General features: G+C 39.8%; 2 protein-coding genes across 12 annotated transcripts in view; one reads left to right on the top strand and one right to left on the bottom strand.

Moving 5' to 3' along the window:
* The window catches only part of LOC146978557 (sodium bicarbonate cotransporter 3-like), a 40,109-nt gene extending 32,553 nt beyond the window's left edge, over positions 1-7,556 (top strand). For 5 of the 10 annotated variants that reach the window (XM_085791305.1, XM_085791308.1, XM_085791309.1 and 2 more), the window contains exons 19-24: positions 944-1,195; positions 1,427-1,495; positions 1,767-1,940; positions 2,743-2,880; positions 3,155-3,255; positions 5,117-7,556. In XM_085791305.1, the coding sequence (XP_085647431.1) occupies positions 944-1,195; positions 1,427-1,495; positions 1,767-1,940; positions 2,743-2,880; positions 3,155-3,255; positions 5,117-5,198 (816 nt within the window). In that variant the 3' untranslated portion in view covers positions 5,199-7,556. Of the gene's footprint in view, positions 1-943; positions 1,196-1,426; positions 1,496-1,766; positions 1,941-2,742; positions 2,881-3,154; positions 3,256-3,631; positions 3,681-5,116 lie in introns of all 10 variants that reach the window. The other 5 variants (XM_085791307.1, XM_085791311.1, XM_085791312.1 and 2 more) reach the window with 2 other exon arrangements.
* A 1,548-nt stretch (positions 7,557-9,104) lies between these two features.
* On the bottom strand, positions 9,105-16,391 carry LOC146978558 (homocysteine-responsive endoplasmic reticulum-resident ubiquitin-like domain member 2 protein). 2 transcript variants are annotated; one of them, XM_085791304.1, is made up of 9 exons: positions 16,306-16,391; positions 15,563-15,920; positions 14,341-14,418; positions 13,306-13,416; positions 12,981-13,120; positions 12,145-12,258; positions 10,946-11,233; positions 10,729-10,846; positions 9,105-10,251 (listed from the first exon to the last, which is right to left on the bottom strand). In XM_085791304.1, exons 2-9 carry the CDS (start codon positions 15,707-15,709, stop codon positions 10,084-10,086), a joined length of 1,164 nt encoding a protein of 387 aa, XP_085647430.1. In that variant the 5' UTR covers positions 15,710-15,920; positions 16,306-16,391; the 3' UTR covers positions 9,105-10,083. The 2 variants fall into 2 exon arrangements, with proteins under 2 accessions (XP_085647430.1, XP_085647429.1); XM_085791303.1 differs by having other exon boundaries at positions 13,306-13,419.
* Between the last annotated feature and the right edge of the window lie 3,421 nt (positions 16,392-19,812).

Genomic DNA, 19,812 nt, shown 5'->3' on the forward strand with positions numbered 1-19,812 from the left:
GTGCGTGGTGCAGTGGTTAAGGCGGCCGCCCCATGTAGGGGCTACAGTCCTCAACGCAGGCGTCCCCGGTTCGAATCCCGCGTCGGGCAGACCTTTCCTGCATGTCATTCCCCCTCTCTCTGCCTCCCCCTTTCCTGTCTATCTATACTATGGCTATCAAATAAAGGCATAAAAGCCAAAAAAATATACTTTAAAAAAAAAAAAAAAAATTGTAGTTTCCTTTTTTTTGTGATCATTTTTTTGACAACTGACAAAAAGAAAAGAAAAATTAGAATAATGACAACAAAATGAAAATAAATTCAATATACACATCCGTACAAACACAAAGTAGTTTTCTTATTGAATGGAAAACCCAATATTTGGGTCAGTTGCAAGATAATTGATTAACCTTGCAGCTGTGGCCTGAGACCTGTATAGATACCAAAAGCCTTTTACGAAACTCTGTTTCTGTCACCAGTCTGTCTGTTCACATGTTTTTATATTTTTTTATCTTTTTTTGTATATTTTACTCAAGCATGCTGCAATTGAGCTTGGTTTCGTTCTGTCAGTCTATTTGCTCTTTGCTGTATATCTGATCATCTGCAGCTCGCTCATCTCTCACCAGTTCTCTCTCTCTCTCTCCTTTCCTGTCACACTGAATTATGCTTGAAGCCAACATATCCTCTTGTCGGTGTCTTTTTCTGCTGAGTTCATCTCACAGATACGAGACATTTTTATTCCTCAGGGTTCTGCACTGATGCTTCTTTTAAAAAAAAATGTTATTTTGCCCACACATACTTGGGATGTTCAAAGTTGTTTTGAGATCATTTTTTTAGAGATTATTCTACCTATCTTGTGCAGTTCTTGTGTTTCTATTTTTACTTGGCTTTGGCTCCACAGAGACAAACACTCATCACTATCCAGCAGCTCTCAATTGTCACTTGTTTCCTTGTGTATCCTACAGAAAGGCTGTGGCTATCACCTGGACCTGCTGATAGTGGCGGTGATGCTGGGTGTGTGCTCCATTATGGGCCTGCCGTGGTTCGTGGCTGCGACTGTCCTCTCCATCTCCCACGTCAACAGCCTGAAGGTGGAGTCTGGCTGCTCGGCGCCGGGAGAGCAGCCCAAGTTCCTTGGCATCAGAGAGCAGCGTGTCACTGGGTTCATGATCTTCATCCTCATGGGTTGTTCTGTTTTCATGACTTCAGCGCTCAAGGTGAGATGGTCTGATCACTAGTTCACTAGTAGGTGGAAAAATAAGCTTTTGTTGCAATGTACTCAGTGTTAGTCACAATAATATGATTGACATTCAGCTATTTATTCATTCAAATGTTGCACATATTTTCAGTTTTTGCCTGCTTAATGCGTCCTGGTGTTATGTTACTCTTTCCCTCCCTGCACTGGAAGTTGAATAATTTATATGTTGTTTTACTTGTGCTCTTTATAGTTCATTCCCATGCCGGTCCTATATGGAGTCTTTCTCTACATGGGTGTCTCCTCCCTCAAAGGCATTCAAGTAAGACTCTACTCTGCTGCTCTTTGAAGATAACACACCCTTTAATGCTGAACAGAAGAGCAGTCATCAGCTGTTAGTTAACATACGTTTGGCCCTTGTAGTTTCAAACCTTTGATCGTAATTCAGAATCCTTAAAAGCTTTTGTTAAATGCGTTCCCTCCTCTGAATTATGTATTTAGTTTCCCGCCTTTCCTCGCTTCCCGTCGTCTCTCCAGTCTTTTGCATTCCTCATCTCCCTCACCGAGTCTCTTTCCTCTCATTTCCCCGGCAGTTCTTTGACAGAATCAAGTTGTTCGGCATGCCTGCCAAGCACCAGCCTGATCTGATCTATCTCCGCTACGTGCCGCTGTGGAAGGTCCACATCTTCACCCTGGTGCAGCTCACCTGTCTGGTGCTGCTCTGGGTCATCAAGGCCTCTGCAGCAGCGGTTGTTTTTCCCATGATGGTAATGGCCTCAGCCTCATTGATTTTCACTACTGTACATGAGCCGTTAAACACATGAAAGCAGAAAGCCTCACCCACTCAACAATCAATGCCACATTAGAGTTTGTCAGCTGCAAAAAGGGGTAAAATGTCTAACCACAAATTCTGTCATCTGAAATGAAAACATTGCATTTTGAAGACATTTATGATTTTCGCAGTCTGGAAATGTGTTAGTGTTTTCTTTTTTTTATTATACTATATTTTGTGATGTGAAATCTGTGATAGTTCAAATTTAAATTTATGTTCCATTTCCTCCTCTGGCTTTGACTTTTATTCAAAGCGACTTACAAGTGTGGGATGACACTTCAGCTGAAGTGCAGTCAGGTCCTTGTAAGTACTAAGCACTACGTCTGTTTAATAAGAGCAAGGAGATCAAATGAAGAAGTGTCATCCAAATGTTGATGTAGGTGCTGATTTGGCATATTATGGTGTTGGAGGGTTTAGGACAGGAAGTGCTCTTTAAGAGGTAAATCTTTTAGAGATACTTGGAGATAGAGAGGGACATCCTTACTCTGATAGCACTCAGTTCCCTGTCACACCATCAGGGAACCACAGTCGAATGCAATCGCCTCTTGTACAGGGTTGATAATACCAGATGACATTTGTTGAAGGATCAGAGTGGCTGAGGAGGAGAAGTATAAATCTGTACGATTGACCTGGATGCCCATCTACAGCGGTCACTAAAAAGTCAACCATTAGTGACTTGAATTTGATCCGGGCAGCCACAGGGTAGCAACAGTTTCCTTGTGTCCGTGTGTCTGCAGGTCCTGGCGCTGGTCTTTATCCGAAAGCTTTTAGACTTTTTCTTCACCAAGAGAGAGCTGAGCTGGCTGGACGACTTGATGCCAGAAAGCAAGAAGAAGAAAGAGGATGACAAGAAAAAGAAGGCCCGCGAAAAACTGGTAAACCTCTTTGTTTTTTTCCTTCTTCTTTGTACTGGCAATCATGACATGGTAGTGTTAGGAGACGGGTTCAACTTTGACTCTAATGCTTCAGGTTTTAATAAACAAACACATGAAACTCACAAAACCTCCAGTTTAAGGCTGTGTGAACATAAACTGATGTTTTGTAATACTTAGCCAAATAAATCATATCTGATAAATAAAATAAAACAGTAAGATGGTGCTGTAACAGCTGTTCTTTTAATTTATGCGCCCACTTCTGCTTTCTACCCAGGAGGAGGAGTCCAGGATACACGCGGTGGAGGAAATGGGGCTGAAGGTCAGCTTTGAAGGCTCGAACCAGCTCAGCATCCCAGTGAAAACACTCTCAGGGAGGTGAGTGGTGCACCACATATACCACGCTTTGATGCTCAATGTTGCAGATGCTTTGTGAGGCTTAGCATACTCTATTTTTAGTTATACAGTAGTGCATCACTCCAAATCTGTCATCTTTTCTGATTATGTTTTATTTTATGGTCAGTTTCTCATGAGGGAGTTTAGTGCAATTTTATGATGACTTCAAACACTTAATGGACTAGTTTTTACTATAAATGGTTCCCAGAGGATTTTACTTCCTCCCTAATTAAAGACTTAATGGCTGATGTGATTCAGGAAAGCAGTCCGTTTTCCATCAATTATGATGTACACGACATGAAATGGTTAACTCTGACACTGGAAGTCAGCTGTGTGTTATTCTGTCCGTCTTGAACAGATCATACAGAATAGGACTAGTGACCCAGAACCTCCCAATGGAAGAAGAGGTAGCTGTGGGCTGTGTGTCTGATACAGAACATCTGACCCACATGGCTGTGTTCGCTCTAACCCCGCTCACTGATACTCAGACAGTTAGCGCATGGCTGGAACTGTCAGTCCTCAGCTATTTAAAAAAAACAAACAAAAAAAAACAAAAACAGAAATAACTGAAATAAAACGCAACTGCTTTGTTTTTTTAATGTGAAGGTAAATGGTCTGTGATCTATGGAAGAGGATAAAGGCCACCTGTGACTTAGATTTTTTCCCCTTTAGAATCGAGATTAAAGTCAAAATGTGACCCCACTCCTCTCCCATTGTGATCAAATATTTGTTTTGTTGAAATTATTGGTAACCTTTAATTTACAGGCCTCTAATTATGTGATAATGTCAAGAAATAGCCAAGAAATAACAATTAATTGCGTCATAATGTCTAGAAATAGTCTAGAAATAACGGTCAATTTCATAGTAATGTCGAGAAATATAGCCAAGATATAACGATTGATTGATTGCGGAGAAATAACGGTCAATTGCAAGGATGGTCAATTTTGCCTCTATGAAAATTTACGATTATTTCTAGGCTTTTTCTTGACATTATCAAGTAATTAGCGGCCAGTAAATTAAAAGGGTTATTACCAAATTATTTGTTAAAATATTTCTTGTCTAACTAACTAATAATGCGCACACAATCACCTTATGCCTACAGTATGACGCAAAAGGACAACTATCTTTGATCCAGGTTAACACTGAATGTAGAGTGTGTGTGGCCTCGCTGCTCTCTTTTTTAGCTCTTTTGTCATTTAATGTGACTCTCTTGAGTTAATGCAAGTTTGTGTTTGTCTGATCTGTCCTGCACTGAACCTCTCTGTGTACATGTCTGTGTTTGCAGTTTGGCATGTAGTTCTGAATGTAGCCCCTTGGTAGTTTAATATCTCTGAACTGAGAGCAGCAGTTAACTCAAGTAGATTACTGAGAAGTATAGTGGAAGGTTAGTGAGTCCCTGCTCCCAACTTCAGTATCACAATGTAATGTGGACAAAAAATGTGGACTACTGTGTCTTTTTTGGAGTAAAAATAGTTAAGCTTACTCTGTCCTGGGAAGTACAGAAAAAGCAGGGTTTTGAAAATATGCTTTTTATGTTGGATAAGAATTGGTAAGCCCCTTTTTAGGTATACAAATGTAGTAGTGGGTAATTGGGTGTCACAGTGTACAAAGATGTGGCTTAATTCTTCAGCTCCTTTAGATACTAATTGGAGTATGTTGACAGCAATACTTTCATCATTCACATTAATAATGACACAAATTTAACCTGCATAAAAATAAACACTTTAACAGATTTGGTAATTTTGTCCTAGATTGTCACTGTTATGAGCTGCATATTTGAACACTATACTGTGGTGTACTTTACTGCACTCATCTTAACCGTCTGTTCACCTGTGTACGACAGCCAGGAAAAGGTGGCCTGCGTTAGAGTGGACGTCAGCCCAGACTCACCTGGAGGAGCCTCCACAACCGAGACCTTCCTGTGATAAGAGGGAGGCCCTCCTTCCCTCCTGATAACCTTCTCCCACACAACACTCTACCCCACTGACGGGCACCATCTTAGTGGGAAAGGGGGCACAGAACTGGAGCGGCACAACCTGCCTGCACAGCTCACACCCTCCCCAAGGGGCTGCGAGTCCTTCTCCACTCAAGTCTTGAAGCGGCGGGGGCAGCACACGTACAAACAGAAGGCTGCCGCGACGTACTGTAGAGCACACATCTCCGAGGAATGAAGGAATTCTGCTGTTACTGCCCACCGACGCTCACTGTTTAGGAAATAGCAATTTTCTTATCACCCATTTAAACCACAGATGCCAAAGGAAGGGGCCTCACTGGTGGGGATTTTCAGACTGTGCAAATTTAATTTTTACCTTTTAACCTCTTGTATATTTTAATTTCAAGTTTTACTGTCATTGTTTTAGCTGGTTCCTGTGCTGTGCAAGAGTTGGTTCTCGCAGCTCAGTTGTCCTGCACTATTTTGTTTCCTCACATTTCAGGTCAGATTGACGACCTCTCACTAAACTACACCAGCTTCAAAACTCATTTGATCAAAGCCATTCAGGTACTGTCAGTGACAGATGATTATGTTTTATAATTGGTCTGACACAGTTAATGACATAAACCAAAACAGAGGTACATTAAAATAAATGGATGCTACTTGTAGTACTACACCACATCACTACTGCAAACATCTTTATAGATTTACTTAGAGGTTATTTCTCCTCCATCTAGGGGAACAGTATTGATATTGCTGCTCAAAGTTGGTCAATTATTTTCACTGTAAACCTCATCCTGCATATGATTATATGTGCTGTTATAGAAATATCATTATGTGTATTTATGTATACTGTGTTCTTTTCATCCGTAGGATTAGAGAAACCTACTCCTGAGGCCATATAAAGTCTGTACTGTACAGTAAGCACTTTGCCAGTATAGTTTCTTACCTAAAATGGATTATAGTGCGATAATAAAAAGGTTACTTCTCCTCCCACAATATCTATAGAGCTGCCGTTCAAATGTCAGTCAAACAACTCAGGAATCTTGACGGATTTCTGACTCTGGTCACTTGATATTTTTGTCACAGGGCAGCGAGAATTAACTGTCCACTTTATTCCTGTCATCGCTGGTATCACATCTATTTTAATAAATGCTGTAAATCATAAAAATATAGTAGGGTGGGAGAGTAAAAGAGAGAATATTTGTGACCCCAGTTAGTCGCACCTGTTTTATACTGTCTGTATTAATGTTGGTTCTAGTGTGTGTGTGGTGTAAAGATAACTTGGTATGTCTAGCATTGCAGATCATTTTATGCAAAATATTTCTACAGTAAATGTAAAAATTATTGTATTCTATGAAGTTGTTCTTATTTTGCTACGTGCAGTCCTGTTTTAGCAATAAGTATTCCATACCATGTGACGTATGGACTCATGAACCTAGCTAATATCCAGGCGAAGAATAATTTGTGAAACGATATGTGTCTGTTTCATCAGCTCTGTCTGTGTGTAGCTACAGTGACTCTCCGGACAAATAGCTTACGTGCCTTGTCAAAGCTCTTTTAATGTGCAAGTCTTGTACTGATAATTTAAGTGTTCAGAACAGATGTACAGGTACACACATGATGGCACACAAATGCCAAAGACAGACCATCATCACCCGATGGAACCAGTTACTCGGCCCATTTGCAGAGGCTTTGTCTGTTGCAGTGTTTTTCCCTCGTCTGAGCCACCGACTCAAGCGATGTAACCCGAGCTATCCTCCATTTACAAAAAATGTTACCCCTAACTACTGTTTCTGTGTGCGTGTTCTACTGTCACAGCTCTAGTATTTCCTCACAACATAAAAGCTCTATAGTCGATATTGAGGTACTGGTTTTTTGATTGATCAGTGAATGTCAAATGATTTTATTGTCAACATCAAGACATTTAAGTCTGTGACATTTAGCCAAACATCTTATTTTTTTCTAAAAACCAAATCTTAATTTGAAATCCAGTCATATATGGTTATAGCTCTAAATATATGTGGACCATTTGTAAACGTCACAGTAAGTACACCATGGTACTTATAATTTGATAATATTGTTTGTTTAGATTTTGAAAAAAAAGGACCCTCTGGTCACTCTGTGTCTCAGTTACGATATTCTAGCTTATATAGGTGGATGAAATATATCGGCAACAAAAAGGAGGTTTTTCCTCCATCATCACACCAACATCACTTAGTAAAAAAAAGCATTTGTTCTGATGTACAGACACAACATCAGTGAAGCACACTGCATCCTGTTGTTAGCTTGAACGATGACTTCTGTCATGGCCGATCGGTGCAAAGCAATAAAAGTGTAAACATGACAACTTCCTTCTGTCTTCATTTTGTCTTCATCACTGAGCCTCGGAGTGAACTCTTCTTTATGTCAGCCTGTCACCCGTTTCCTCGCCACTCCTCAATTTTAGATGAGCAGTGGGTTCATCACTGAGATAAATGCAAATTTCTTCAAGTCCCCAGTGTACAAGTAGTATCTGTGAAATTACTCTGTAGTATGTCAGTCATGTATAATTCAGTCAAAACTATAGCAGGACGAATATATTAGCCAGGTTCACTGGCCTAGATTAGTTTTGATGTAATGTGGATATTGAAAATAAAGCAATAATAAACTGACATAGAAATATCAAATCAAAGGGACCCTTGAAAGATATGTTGTGTACGTACTTTGTGTAAAAAAAATAAAAAATAACACTTCATACAAATTAAGTGTACCTTAATTGGGAAATCCTAAATACTAATATTAATACTGTCCCCAAAAATCCACAGCTGGTTGATTTGTATTGAAAACACACTTCTGGATGAATGTGATTAGATCAGTCTAGACAGAAACGATATGGAGGCTGTTTTTCATGTTACAGACAAATGGTGGCAGCAATGAGTAACCTACAGTTCATCAGACCTGAACTAAGGTTTGAGCAGCCACAAGGAGTGACCATCAGTTACCAAATAAAATCTAGTATGGGCCACATGTTCAGTCTAATACTGGTAAAGAAAGCACAAAGGCTGTGGAATAATTATACTCATGCAAAAGTTAGTTCCAAATAATTGAACTAAGTAATTTGATCAGACGAGTCACTCCATGATGCTGAAAGGAAACAACATTGCTTTTAACCACATATGTATATCCACCTCACGGGTGTTACGTTAATCAGCGTCACTGTAACAGTTGCAGCCTTCAATGTTACAATGTTGAGAGAGCACAAAGTCCAGCACAGTTTAAACTTATCATAGCATAGATACGGAGGCTTTTTCAACAATGTTGCCTGAAAATGTCAAGGTGGACTCTTAACTGATACTTGTTTCAGTGTTAAGACGCTGAAGAACAGGATATAGTCCCCTGTGCTCCACTTACTAACCCTAACAACAATACCAGGAGAAACTAGAAAATGTACTTGCAGAAACTTTGACTCTACCCATAACTTTCCATACACACACACCCATTATAATTCTTTCTCCTGAAGTGATCATGATCATTGATCACTCATCAAAAAGTATAAATGAAATGTGGAAAACTACTAAAATTGACTAGACTTTTGTCTACATTGTAAAATGGAGTATGGAGTCTCCAGGTGAAAGTAAGTGGACGTTTTGAAAAAGTCCAACAATTTTTTCAGTTTTTTGACCTCCGCCCATTCATTTTATGGGAAAAATCAAGGAAAGTAAATGTCAAATGTTTTCATATATAACTTGCCTGGGTCCTCAAAAGCTATAGGTGTAGCAGCAAATCTAAATTTGACACAGAAGATGAAAAGAAGAAACACTTCATAGACCATAGACCGGAGCGTTAGTGCCTTGGGACCAACAAGGAAGACCACTCTATAATCTGGAAAAGACAGTATAACCACAGGAGGACAACATTCCCATGAAGGTAGGTTTAATAAACATTAACGTTATTATTGGTACACAACATGACTAATGTAACAGCAGCCATTTTCACAAATTTAAGAGGTGTGTGTGGGGTTGTTTTTTTTTCCTACATAAACTCTGTTTTGCGTCAGTAGGAAATGTTAAAGCGTCTCCTGCCCACTCGCCGCCACACAAACACTCGTCTTGTTTGATATTCCAGTAACAGTGAAGGATCAGTTTCTCTGTCTCATTTCTTCCATGCTCTTTGAGACAATTAGTGGTACGTAGTTTTGCAGTTTCAGTGGCCAACATCACTTTTGTGTTAACACTTCCACACAGTACACAATGTGTTCAGACACATTTTTGTCAACTCTCAAGCCAAATTCACTCCATACCATTTATCACAGGTGCTACATGACTCAGGAGAACTCACTCAAGTTTAGCTTTTGGACTCAAGTGGCCTTTTTTCAAATACACCCAACATTACAAAAAAAATATACACTACAATTCCAACAAAACTATTTTTACAAGAATTGTAGTTCCTTAAAAACAAATAAAGAGATTCAGGTTGTTAAACACTAGTGCAGACATTATTTTTCTTTATAAATGTGCCCTCTGTCCCTATATATATATATATATACACATATATATAATAGAAACAATTGGCAGACACTATTATTGTTATTTTCACTATGTTTACAAGGCATTACTAGGAGTCCTTGTTTATATACGTTCAGCTAATGTTCTTTTCATTTGATAGTTCAACATGTTTGTCCTTGTGCAGACAAACAAGGAAAGTCGATATAAAGTGACCGTTTTCTCTCTTTTCATCTTACATCAGTCATTTGTGTTTCGGCTCAAAGTCTAAGATATGGAGTTAAGTGGAAACTATAACACTGCATCGCAACAGAAAGGCAGTCTCCCTAAACAGGTCGGATGTTTGTCGCCCACCCGTGGAAAACTGTGGTGGTTCATGGTGGTGTTGGTGGTTCAGTTGGCAGCGTTTGGCGGCCCCTCTGGGATGAGTGACATGAAGAAGGTTATGATGAATGACCACGTGGAGGAAAGGAAGCCCGTGTGTGGGACGCTGTTCGCATCTTCTGCTCCTTCCTCTCCACTCTCCCCGTCGTCATCTGAGCCGTCGTCCATCGCTCCTTCCTGTGACAAAGAGGAGTCAAGTGACGAATGAGAACACATAGAAGCTAACAGCAATAGCTCCCTGATGTAAAATTACTTTATATATATCTGAGAAACTCAAATTCATCACATGCAGATAAAGTGTTTTCAAAGCAGCCAGAGTCTGTTTGGTCCCTGATGTTGCCCTATAAGCTACAATGTAATGGTGGTGTTTTCATTCTGTGTTTTTTCATGTTTGTTAATCAATAGTTTTCTAAAGAGTTTGATTCTAATTTTGTCTTTGCCGTTTTCTAATTCTCTGCTATGCTTACACCCGAAATCGAGGTTTAATTTTCATTATCTCATCTGAAACTGATTACCATTTTTTGAATCCGTCTGCTGACCCATTATGTGAAACTAGTACTTCACTGAAAACATTAAATCACAGAAACGATCACTGTTTCAGTTAAACATCCCATCAGCCCCTCAGCCCCTGAGATGGATGAAAAATGTAGTGACCATTTCTTCTCGTATCTCGTGGTTTTGCAGCTCTCCCTCCATCTCGTCCGGATTGGCTCTGTCTCCAGGCAGCAGGAGTTCGTTCTCCAGGTTGAAAGGGAACCAGCCGGCCTGGTGCCTAGTGCAGACGGAAACACACACATCAAGCTCCCAGTTTACACACAGAGCCTCCTGTCCTGTCTGACGTTTTCACAGGTAAAGTAAAAGGACCGCTCACAGGTAAAGCACCAGCATGGCCATCATCACCATGACGAAGCGGCTGAAGGACGAGTAGAAGTAGACTATACTGAGTAGGATTGCAGCGCGCGAAAATGTGTACACCCAGTCCAGCCAGTCCCAGTTCAGCTCCTCCTCGTTCAGGATCTCCCCTCCCTGGGCGTTCATTTGGACTTCCGCGTTGCCACGGCGATCTGCTTGAGGTCGCTGGCTCAGGGGGTCGGGTTGATTAGTCTGAGCGGAGGGCGGGTCTGGCCTGAGGTGCTGAGACGAGGCGGCCAGCAAGTGACTGAGAGGAAGAAAACAAACGGCATGTGAGAGGAGCTGCAGCAGCGTCACGTTGTTTCATTGACCTGCTGAAGACGTGATGTTCTCACTCTCTCACTCCATCACTCTTTTTAGTCAAGTTGATTTAATCTATTTCACCCAACTTCATTTGGTAAATTTTACTCTGTTTGATTCTTTATAATATAATGTAATTAATCTGAAAATAAGCCAATATCACTGAGATATTTATTTGAATAAAACCTAAATAATTTTACTCAACTCTGTGATTTAATTTTAAAGAGACTACAAGGAGTTTCGGGAAGCGAAGTGTTTTCACACTACATTTCCCATGAGCCTCTGTGTGTACAGTGAAATTCTTGGACCGGCGCAAGACGGACGAAAGCAAAAGCATTTGCAAAGAATTTTTCTTATTAATCAAGAATGAAAGTCGGAGGTTTGAAGACAATCAGATATCGTTGTAGTTCCGACCATAAACGATGCCAACTAACGATCCGGCAAGTTGACCACTAAATAATAATATCAAAATAACTATAAAGACAAAACGATATATTTATTGAAAATTGACTCATTAACAAGTGTGGGTAATGTAGATTCATCCACATTAATATGAGACTCTTTTATAACCAAAAGCAAACTCCTCGGGGTCTCTTTAAATGCATTTAATTAATAATTTGAGTGCATTTCAGTTTATTAATTAACCTTGGTAAATGTAAACAAAAAAAAATTGACTACATTTTTTATCAAATTCCTTCAAAATCTTCACTACAAACATCATGGATCTGGGCAGACACGGGTGTGAGTTGCAACTAGACTTGATTGTTGAAGGCGGTGATTCCAGTCTATGTTGTTTTCAATTCTTGTGTTAATCTAAAACGTTTACGCGAGACAGGACACAGACATAGAGCGACTTACTAATGCATGTAGTACTGCCGGGCATACAGCTGCTGCCACCACATCAGTGTCAAGGGGTTGTAATAAGCAGGCATGTTTGTGGGGGGCGTGGCCTGTGGAGGGTACTGACTCCAGCTGGAAAAAGAGACGGTGCATCAGAGTTAAACTTGACCTGCCTGAAGATTTGAAAAGCATGTGTTATCAGTGGACACAGCATTAACTAACAGACTAATTAATTTTCCACTCAAGATAAAAATGTAACAATATTTGTGTTGGTCTTGATGGTTTATCACTGACAAACAATCCGACTATGCAAACAAAACTAAACCAATTATATCAAGCCAATAATAGCTCTGCTTCATTTAGTGTCAGTACTCTCCTCACACAGAATCAACTCATAACGTTTCTCATCCTGTTGCATATTATGTGATGTCACACAGTCCTCGTGACAAGATGCTAATTCGGAGCCATCATTTAGATCCTCTGTGTTCACAAGTTGAAAAAAGTTAGCAAGTTTTAACTCTTTTGCAGAGCGAAGCACGAGGACTCAGTGTTTTGGAATTTATTAAACTGATGCTATTTTTGTTCAGCGCAGGAGATGACACATTTCTCTCTCAGTCATGTTTTACTTTGTGCTGCAGCTGACATCATTTAATTCAGCGTGCAATGTTGAACATGATATGGAAATGTTCCCAGGTCTAATGAGGTAAGACTGCTGTCGTAACATGAGGTGAGGTGCTTATTTTGACATCGTTCAGTGATGTTTTCATAATGAGGCTTCATGTTTGATAAATAATCTACAGGTCTGGAATGATCTTAGTTAAGACGAAAATACCTTAAACTCTGGAGAAACTTACCTGTGCATATTTTGTGAATATTGTAAATACATCTGGTGGTAAGGGAAGGCTGCGGCTCTCTGTCTGAGTCCATCGCTGCTCTCCCCTGCAGGTGCCTGGTGTTGATGACCAGCCGAAGGGCTATTTGAGTTTGTAAGTGGCTGTAACCAGGAAAATAAGATCTGAATATTCATAGTAGTTCAAAGTCCATCTTGTAAAAAAGAACAAAGCCAAGCAGTCTTTTTTTTTTTAATCCTCAGGGAGGGGTGCATTACAGCAGTCAGCTGGATGATGAAAGGAAGTGTGGTGATGATGAAATGAATGGAAAGGTGTGTGGGTGACCCACCGTGGGACTGGCCAAGTTCTCCTGAGGCTTGTTACGGCGGCTGCTCGGCGGCTTTGGGGAGCTGGGAGGGGTTCGTGAGGCACACACTAGATGGAGCATATGGTACTCATCCTGCTGTAGAAGGCAGAAGAGCTCGTTATTATCACACACAGTCTAAAGATTGCATGTTCATAGAAAAAAAAATAATAATAAATTCCTGACCCAATTCCTTTTAAATGTGAACATTGTGTCCTTACCTTTAGCCATTACATTTAAGATGTCAAGCTATATGATGAGGTTTACATTCATAAATCTGCACCATATTGGTCAATTATATACATATTTATAGCCAAAATGATATCCCACTGATCCCTTGCATTTTCAGAAAACTAACTAAGTTCCCATTTCAAAATAAAGTGCTATGATGTGATTATTGCTGCAGGGCAAAACAAACAATAAACCCAAATTAAAAAATCAAATAAATTCAAAGAACAAAACACAAAAAAGACCTTTATAAATTCATAATATAATTTTAAAAACAGATGAATTCAACAATGAAGTGCAGTGTCTCTTTTTAGTCTACCCAAGTGTCAGATATTCACATAAAGCAGCAGCATTAACCTGTGCAGTTATTTCTTAAGGTTTATCCTGAGCTGCGCCACCACTGGTCACATGCACTGGTAATCTAGTCTATGTGTCTTTCTACTCAAATACAACTACAAAGCCCAGCTTAATGTTTATATGGTGCTGAAGGCTGCTGCCCCTTCAGGACCCTGTTACATTGTTAAAGAATGTCGGTCGGTAACTGTCAAGTGTGTGATCCACATGAAGATTAATCTGATTAATCAAAACACTGGATGAAAAATATGGAAACATTCCTCCATGACAGTGCGTGCTTTGTATGCAAGGCAACTTCAACATAAATTGTGGCGACGGCGGCTCCACTGTGGCTCTCTGGCCCACGGAGCAAACTGGTTTTTGGAGGACTTACACTACAGGTTGAGCCAATTATGAACCAGTTCTAGCACCATCCCAGAACAGAAAGAGAAAACCTACCTTTCTGAGCACATCTTTTAAAGTAAAATGATCCAAAAGCAGCTTCCCAGAATACACGAGCCTCTGGTCTTTGGAGCTCTGAAAAAAAGTTTTATAACGACAACATCGGATCAGATGTGAGAGTCTGTATTAGCATCAATGTCTAGACTGTTGTGTAGTTCCCTTAGCTTGTTTCCCCACCCCTTTCTTTAATACAAAAATGTTTAATGTTGAGGCGAATACCAAAAGAAAAAGTGGCAGACAGGGTAATGTAGGTCACAACATCAAAAGGCAAAGATTTTATGAGTGGGTAAATGAGGCTAAGATCATAGTAACCTTAACTGGGATAAGTGGGTCTTAACAGTGGATTAAACTGACAGTACAACAAGGTCAGTGTGTGTCCTCTTTAAGCCCACATTCACTGTGTGGCCCTTCAGGAGTTTAAATTGCCTATTTTAAATCCCGGCCACATGCAGCTACAGTAACAACCCTTTATTCTGGATTCAGGTTTGCCTCATTGTAAAAAATATGCCACAGTGGATGTCCGGTAAAATTACACTGACAAAATTGCAGCTCATACAGAGATTACTCAACAGGTTTACAAGAGAACGGTTTGTCCGTATTGTGTTTACAATGATTGCATCAGATCAAGCATTGGGCAGAAAGGGAGGGGAGCATAGTCAGATTAGCAACACAATACAACAGGAATCTAAATGCCTTCCTTTCACCGTGACGTCAAATCTACACACTAATAGGTTCTTTCAGCTACTGTGACTCGAGAGACACAGTTTCTTTCCCTTCAGAGAATAGATCAAGGTTGCTGCTGGTGTGTGTCACTGTGCTGATTGTTCAATTGCTATATGAATCATAAAAGAGGTTTAGCAGCAAGAGACCAGGAAATGTTGGAAGTGGCTGTGTAAATACTGGACACAAGTTCAGTTTAAAATACCAGCCAATTACATTTATCTCACATTCCTCAACACGAGCTGTGAGAGGAAATGTAAAAGACAAAACTGACATGTTGGATCTTAACAAGTTTCCTCTGAATGCATACATGGCATTAACTGACCATGATGTTAATGTGTAACTAATGTATTACAATCAAACTACCCCAGTGCAGGCACAATAACATATTAGTCAGTATTAGCTCTATGGATCAGCTAACTTGGGTGACAGCCGGGGAAGCACAAAAGATGACAGAAAGCAGCAGCAATGAGTGGATCAATAATGTGGAAATACTCACTGGTTTACTTGGGTACACATCAGACAGGTGAGCTTTGAGTTTCTCCACAGTCCAGTTCTGGCAACAGTTGATGGTCTGGTCACCGTACTTCTGGTTGGGAGCCCTGATGACAAGGATAACGGGACCGTCCACAACAGCTTGATCCATGGCTCAAAACCATTTGTTTTCAATGAAGGGGGAAACAAAACAGGCAAGAAAGGACTGCTCTGTTTTGGTACTGGCTCCCAGTACCAGTGATATTTTACTAATGGTTTCCCCCCGGCATCGTCAGATCAAAAGCTTTGATGTTATGCAAAGTGTTAATCTGTAGTTGCAAGGTGTTTCCTGTGATTCAGTGCAGACGGCAAACAGCTGGACCCTGCAGACAGAGGAAAACACAGGGTTAGCGTGAGCACAGTGACATGTTGGTTTCTGATAAATGACGGACGACTAATGTGTGCGACAAACGAGCAAGCAAGCAGAAAGCTGTCTTTAGACGTAACGTTACTTATTTATGTGACAACAGATTAACAGTTACTTGTTAAAATACCCTTTAGGGCTAGCTAAAGCCCAGTCACACAGGACATTTAACAGCTGGCTAAGCTAACGGCTGCTTCAGCTTCAGCAGGGTTTTTTCAGCTACTAATGTCAGTCAAGTCGAGCAGAAAAAGTTGATAGCTAGCACATTTAGCGAGCCAAGTAAAAACAGTTCGGTTTCACTGAGATATCATGTATAAAACCGAGCCGTGACAGACCGTGTTTACCTGTCTTGTTTACCCACTGCGACCGAAGTGTTGCTCACTTGTAACTCCAACAAGCCTTGGCTGAACCTGGGTGTCGGTCTTCTTCCTTGGTGTCAGGGGCGGTTGTCGACATCTAGTGTTATGGCTCATCACCGCCCCCTGCTGGGTTAAAGTGTTTGTTACAGCAGATTGAAAAACACCAAAATATCCAGAAAAATTGATTAAAACTACAACTAGCTACGACGAGATAGAGGTTGTTTTTTTTTTAAATTCACTTTTACTTATATAGCCTAGACGGCTCTCTTTTAGTATGTTAGTTATTATTATTGTTGTTTTTTTTTATTATAGGTACTGAGACTTGAGTAGTTTCATGCTGTGAGTGACCATTAAAAATCAATCAATCAATCAATCAATCAATCAATCAATCAATCAATCAATCAATCAATCAATCAATCAATCTATCTATCTATCTATCTATCTATCTATCTATCTATCTATCTATCTATCTATCTATCTATCTATCTATCTATCTATCTATCTATCTATCTTCAAGAAAACCACAAAATGTGGCAACATAGCCTACCACACACTAAGACTGCATGGAGGATCTATGATTTATTTACAGTAAGCAACGCATATAGCTTCTTCGAGCCTGAAGAAGCTATGCGTTTTCTTTCTACTGATTGTACTTTTATGCCACACTACCAGCACCTGACTGTTCGCTGTGCATGGGCATTTTTCTAAAAAAAAAATCAATCTACTGAAGAAAAATTACAGTAATACAGTAATATATGCATAAAAACAGATATGGTTAGTTAGTGTCTGTATAACTGTGCAAAATGGCAGTAAAGGAATGACAGGGACAATACCTATGTACAAATGGTGCTGGTCCTGCAGTCCAGTCTGCTGATCACATGGGTACAAAGATCTCTGTAGTGCCCCACACAACGTCCATACGGGGTTTGGTCACAGTTCTCCTCTCTCTAAAGTTGTCCTTGTCCACCATCTCTTTGGTCTTGTCCACATTTAAAGGACATGATTCCCAAAGTTATAGGCACCAGTCACCTATCCTCCTGTCCTGTGCATCTCTAGGTGGCAAATTATAACCATGGCAAAAATAGGAATGACTGCTTGATTATAGGCACTCAAATCAAATCAGGCCTAGACAGGGTGGCTAACATGCTTCTAATTTTCAAGAATAGAATTCGTACTTATGACAAAATATATTCTGCATTTTAAAATAAGTATTTGGATGAACGTGGTATTACACCAAGAAGAGGCCGGAACTGAGCTGAACCCATGTATATGATTCACTACAGTCTATGGTATTTACTGTAACAGTTGAAGGGGTTTAACTTGACTGCCATCTCCTGGTGACACAGTATAACACCTCTACTGCAGAATCAAGGCCGAGACTGCTGTAGAATATGATTAAAATGAAATTTACTTGTCTATGCATGAATATCTTATCAACTGACCAGAAAATATAAAAAAGAATATGTTTGCTTATAAAAGCAAGGAGGTGATGAAATTTGATTTGTGAACAGATTTCTGAGCAAGTTTAGTGAGTTTTTGCACAATTTAAGGTGAATATCTGTAGAAAATGATTAGAGGTTAGATGTGCTGTACAGATACATTATTTTGTGAACGCAGTCAAAGCCCATTACACTCATCAACTGAAAAAACAGTTGATGGTGTACCATACCTTCAAATGAAAGTACCAAAAAAAATATCAAATGCCTGGCATAACATTTGGTACTTCCGTAGAAAAAAGAAATAATAACCTGAGTTGGACGTTCATGACATTCAATGAAAATCTAAATTAACGTGTTCTTTCTGCTCTGAATGGGTTAGAGACTATTTCTGCATGCCATGACTCATACAACTCAGGAAATTGTAGGCTCTTGTACTGCAGAAACTTTTCCGGTTACAGTTTCCATAAAAACATGGTATCCTTTTTATTTTGTCCTTGTCCACAACAATGTGCATTTCACTGGTTGGACAGAGGTTCATTTTTGCAGTAAACAGAATATATAAAACACTTCTTCACCCAGATTCCTCCTGTTCCTGTTACCTTGCACGGACAAACACATGCTGATGGTGAAAAGAAACATTTCTGTTGGCTTTTTATTTTTATTTTCCTAAAGCTTATTTTGCTAATAAATCTTTAATTCATGCTAATGCTAATTCGTCATGAGTGCAGAGCCATAAAAGGAATTCCTGCAATAAAAACATCTCTTTCAATGTCACTGTGTTAACCCCCTTTTACAGCTCACTGTCTTTCAGAGGATGCACCATGTTGACATGGTGACAAGACACCATGATGTCTCCTTTAATGGCACTGCATTAGAGAAATCCAGCGTCTTTCATTTCCCTCTCCCTGCTTGTGCATCCGTCTGTTACCCTATTTCACAAAGGCATGTTTTTCACTCCATGCCTCAATTTAGCAGTAGGTGATATTGTAATATGGTACACTTCCGATCTGTCGCCACTGTTTTTGAGATTTAAAAAATGGAGCTGTTTGAAATAGGTCAGCGTTAACCCAGTTTTCGGATGTAATTTTACATCCCCATAGAAAAAGATATTCAATGTTTTTAAGTTAACTTGCATCATTGAGCTCCATGGAGCCTTTTTTTGGCATGTCTCTATTTTACCCCTTATTATTAATTTTGTCTGGCGATGCTGTTGCCGCTGTGTTTATACTCTGGGTTTTGCTGTAATGCCAAAATGTGGATTATAATTAAACCTGAATTGGACTAAGATTGATTTCATGAAAAGCACATGACTTGTTTAGTAGATTACAGTCACTGTTCCTACAGTAATGTCATTGATTTCAATTTCAAAAAGTTTAAATGACAACATGGATAATGTAGGCCTACTCTATTTATAAATCTATTTTCTTTAGGCAAACAGCAGGAAATCCCATATTTTGAGGATCTATTGTGGGTATTATTATTAATTATTAGTGACACCCAGCAGGAGAAAGGTGAAAAATGTAATTCTGCTGAAAAGTTGGGTGTTTTAACATGGTACACTACACAATGTGGCAAGACTCCCCTCTGATATAAGGATATTTGTTTTATTATTTATTTTGAGGGCGTGTAGTAGCTATTGCAGCCACACTCCGGTCAAGTAGGTGGCGGTATTGCACCAGGTCGCTGTTTGCGAACCGCCAAACTTAAAAGAGTTAGAAGAAAAAAGAAGACACGATGAATATTAAGAAGAAAACAAAAGCAATGGTGTCCTTTGTACCGTATATTAGTTTGAACCAGAGCCAAACCTTGATGAAGAAGATGAAAAAGAAGAAGAGCGGGGACTGCAGCAGGAAAACAAACACACCCTAAGAGAAAGAAGGAAATGGGAGAAATATGGCGCGAAGTGTGGCGAAACTCCTTCAACAGTTTGAAGTGGACTTCACATCACAGGTAGGGAGTCGGCTCCTCTTTGAAGTCATGCTGGTTTGTGATGCTGCTGATGGATCATTGTGGACTCTGTGGTCTTTGTGAAGTGCTGAGTGCAACAGTAGTG

This window comes from Trachurus japonicus, chromosome 11, assembly GCF_045865225.1.
Source record: "Trachurus japonicus isolate A0001 chromosome 11, Traja_1.0".
Taxonomy (NCBI): Eukaryota; Metazoa; Chordata; class Actinopteri; order Carangiformes; family Carangidae; genus Trachurus; species Trachurus japonicus.

Coding starts and splice junctions, on each gene's coding strand:
- LOC146978558 (XM_085791303.1), bottom strand. CDS start 15,709: ATGGATCAAGCTGTTGTGGACGGTCCCGTTATCCTTGTCATCAGGGCT. Junction 13,121..13,305: donor AGAACTTGGCCAGTCCCACG/GTGGGTCACCCA, acceptor TCCTGGTTACAG/CCACTTACAAACTCAAATAG. Junction 12,259..12,980: donor TATTCACAAAATATGCACAG/GTAAGTTTCTCC, acceptor CTCTTTTTCCAG/CTGGAGTCAGTACCCTCCAC.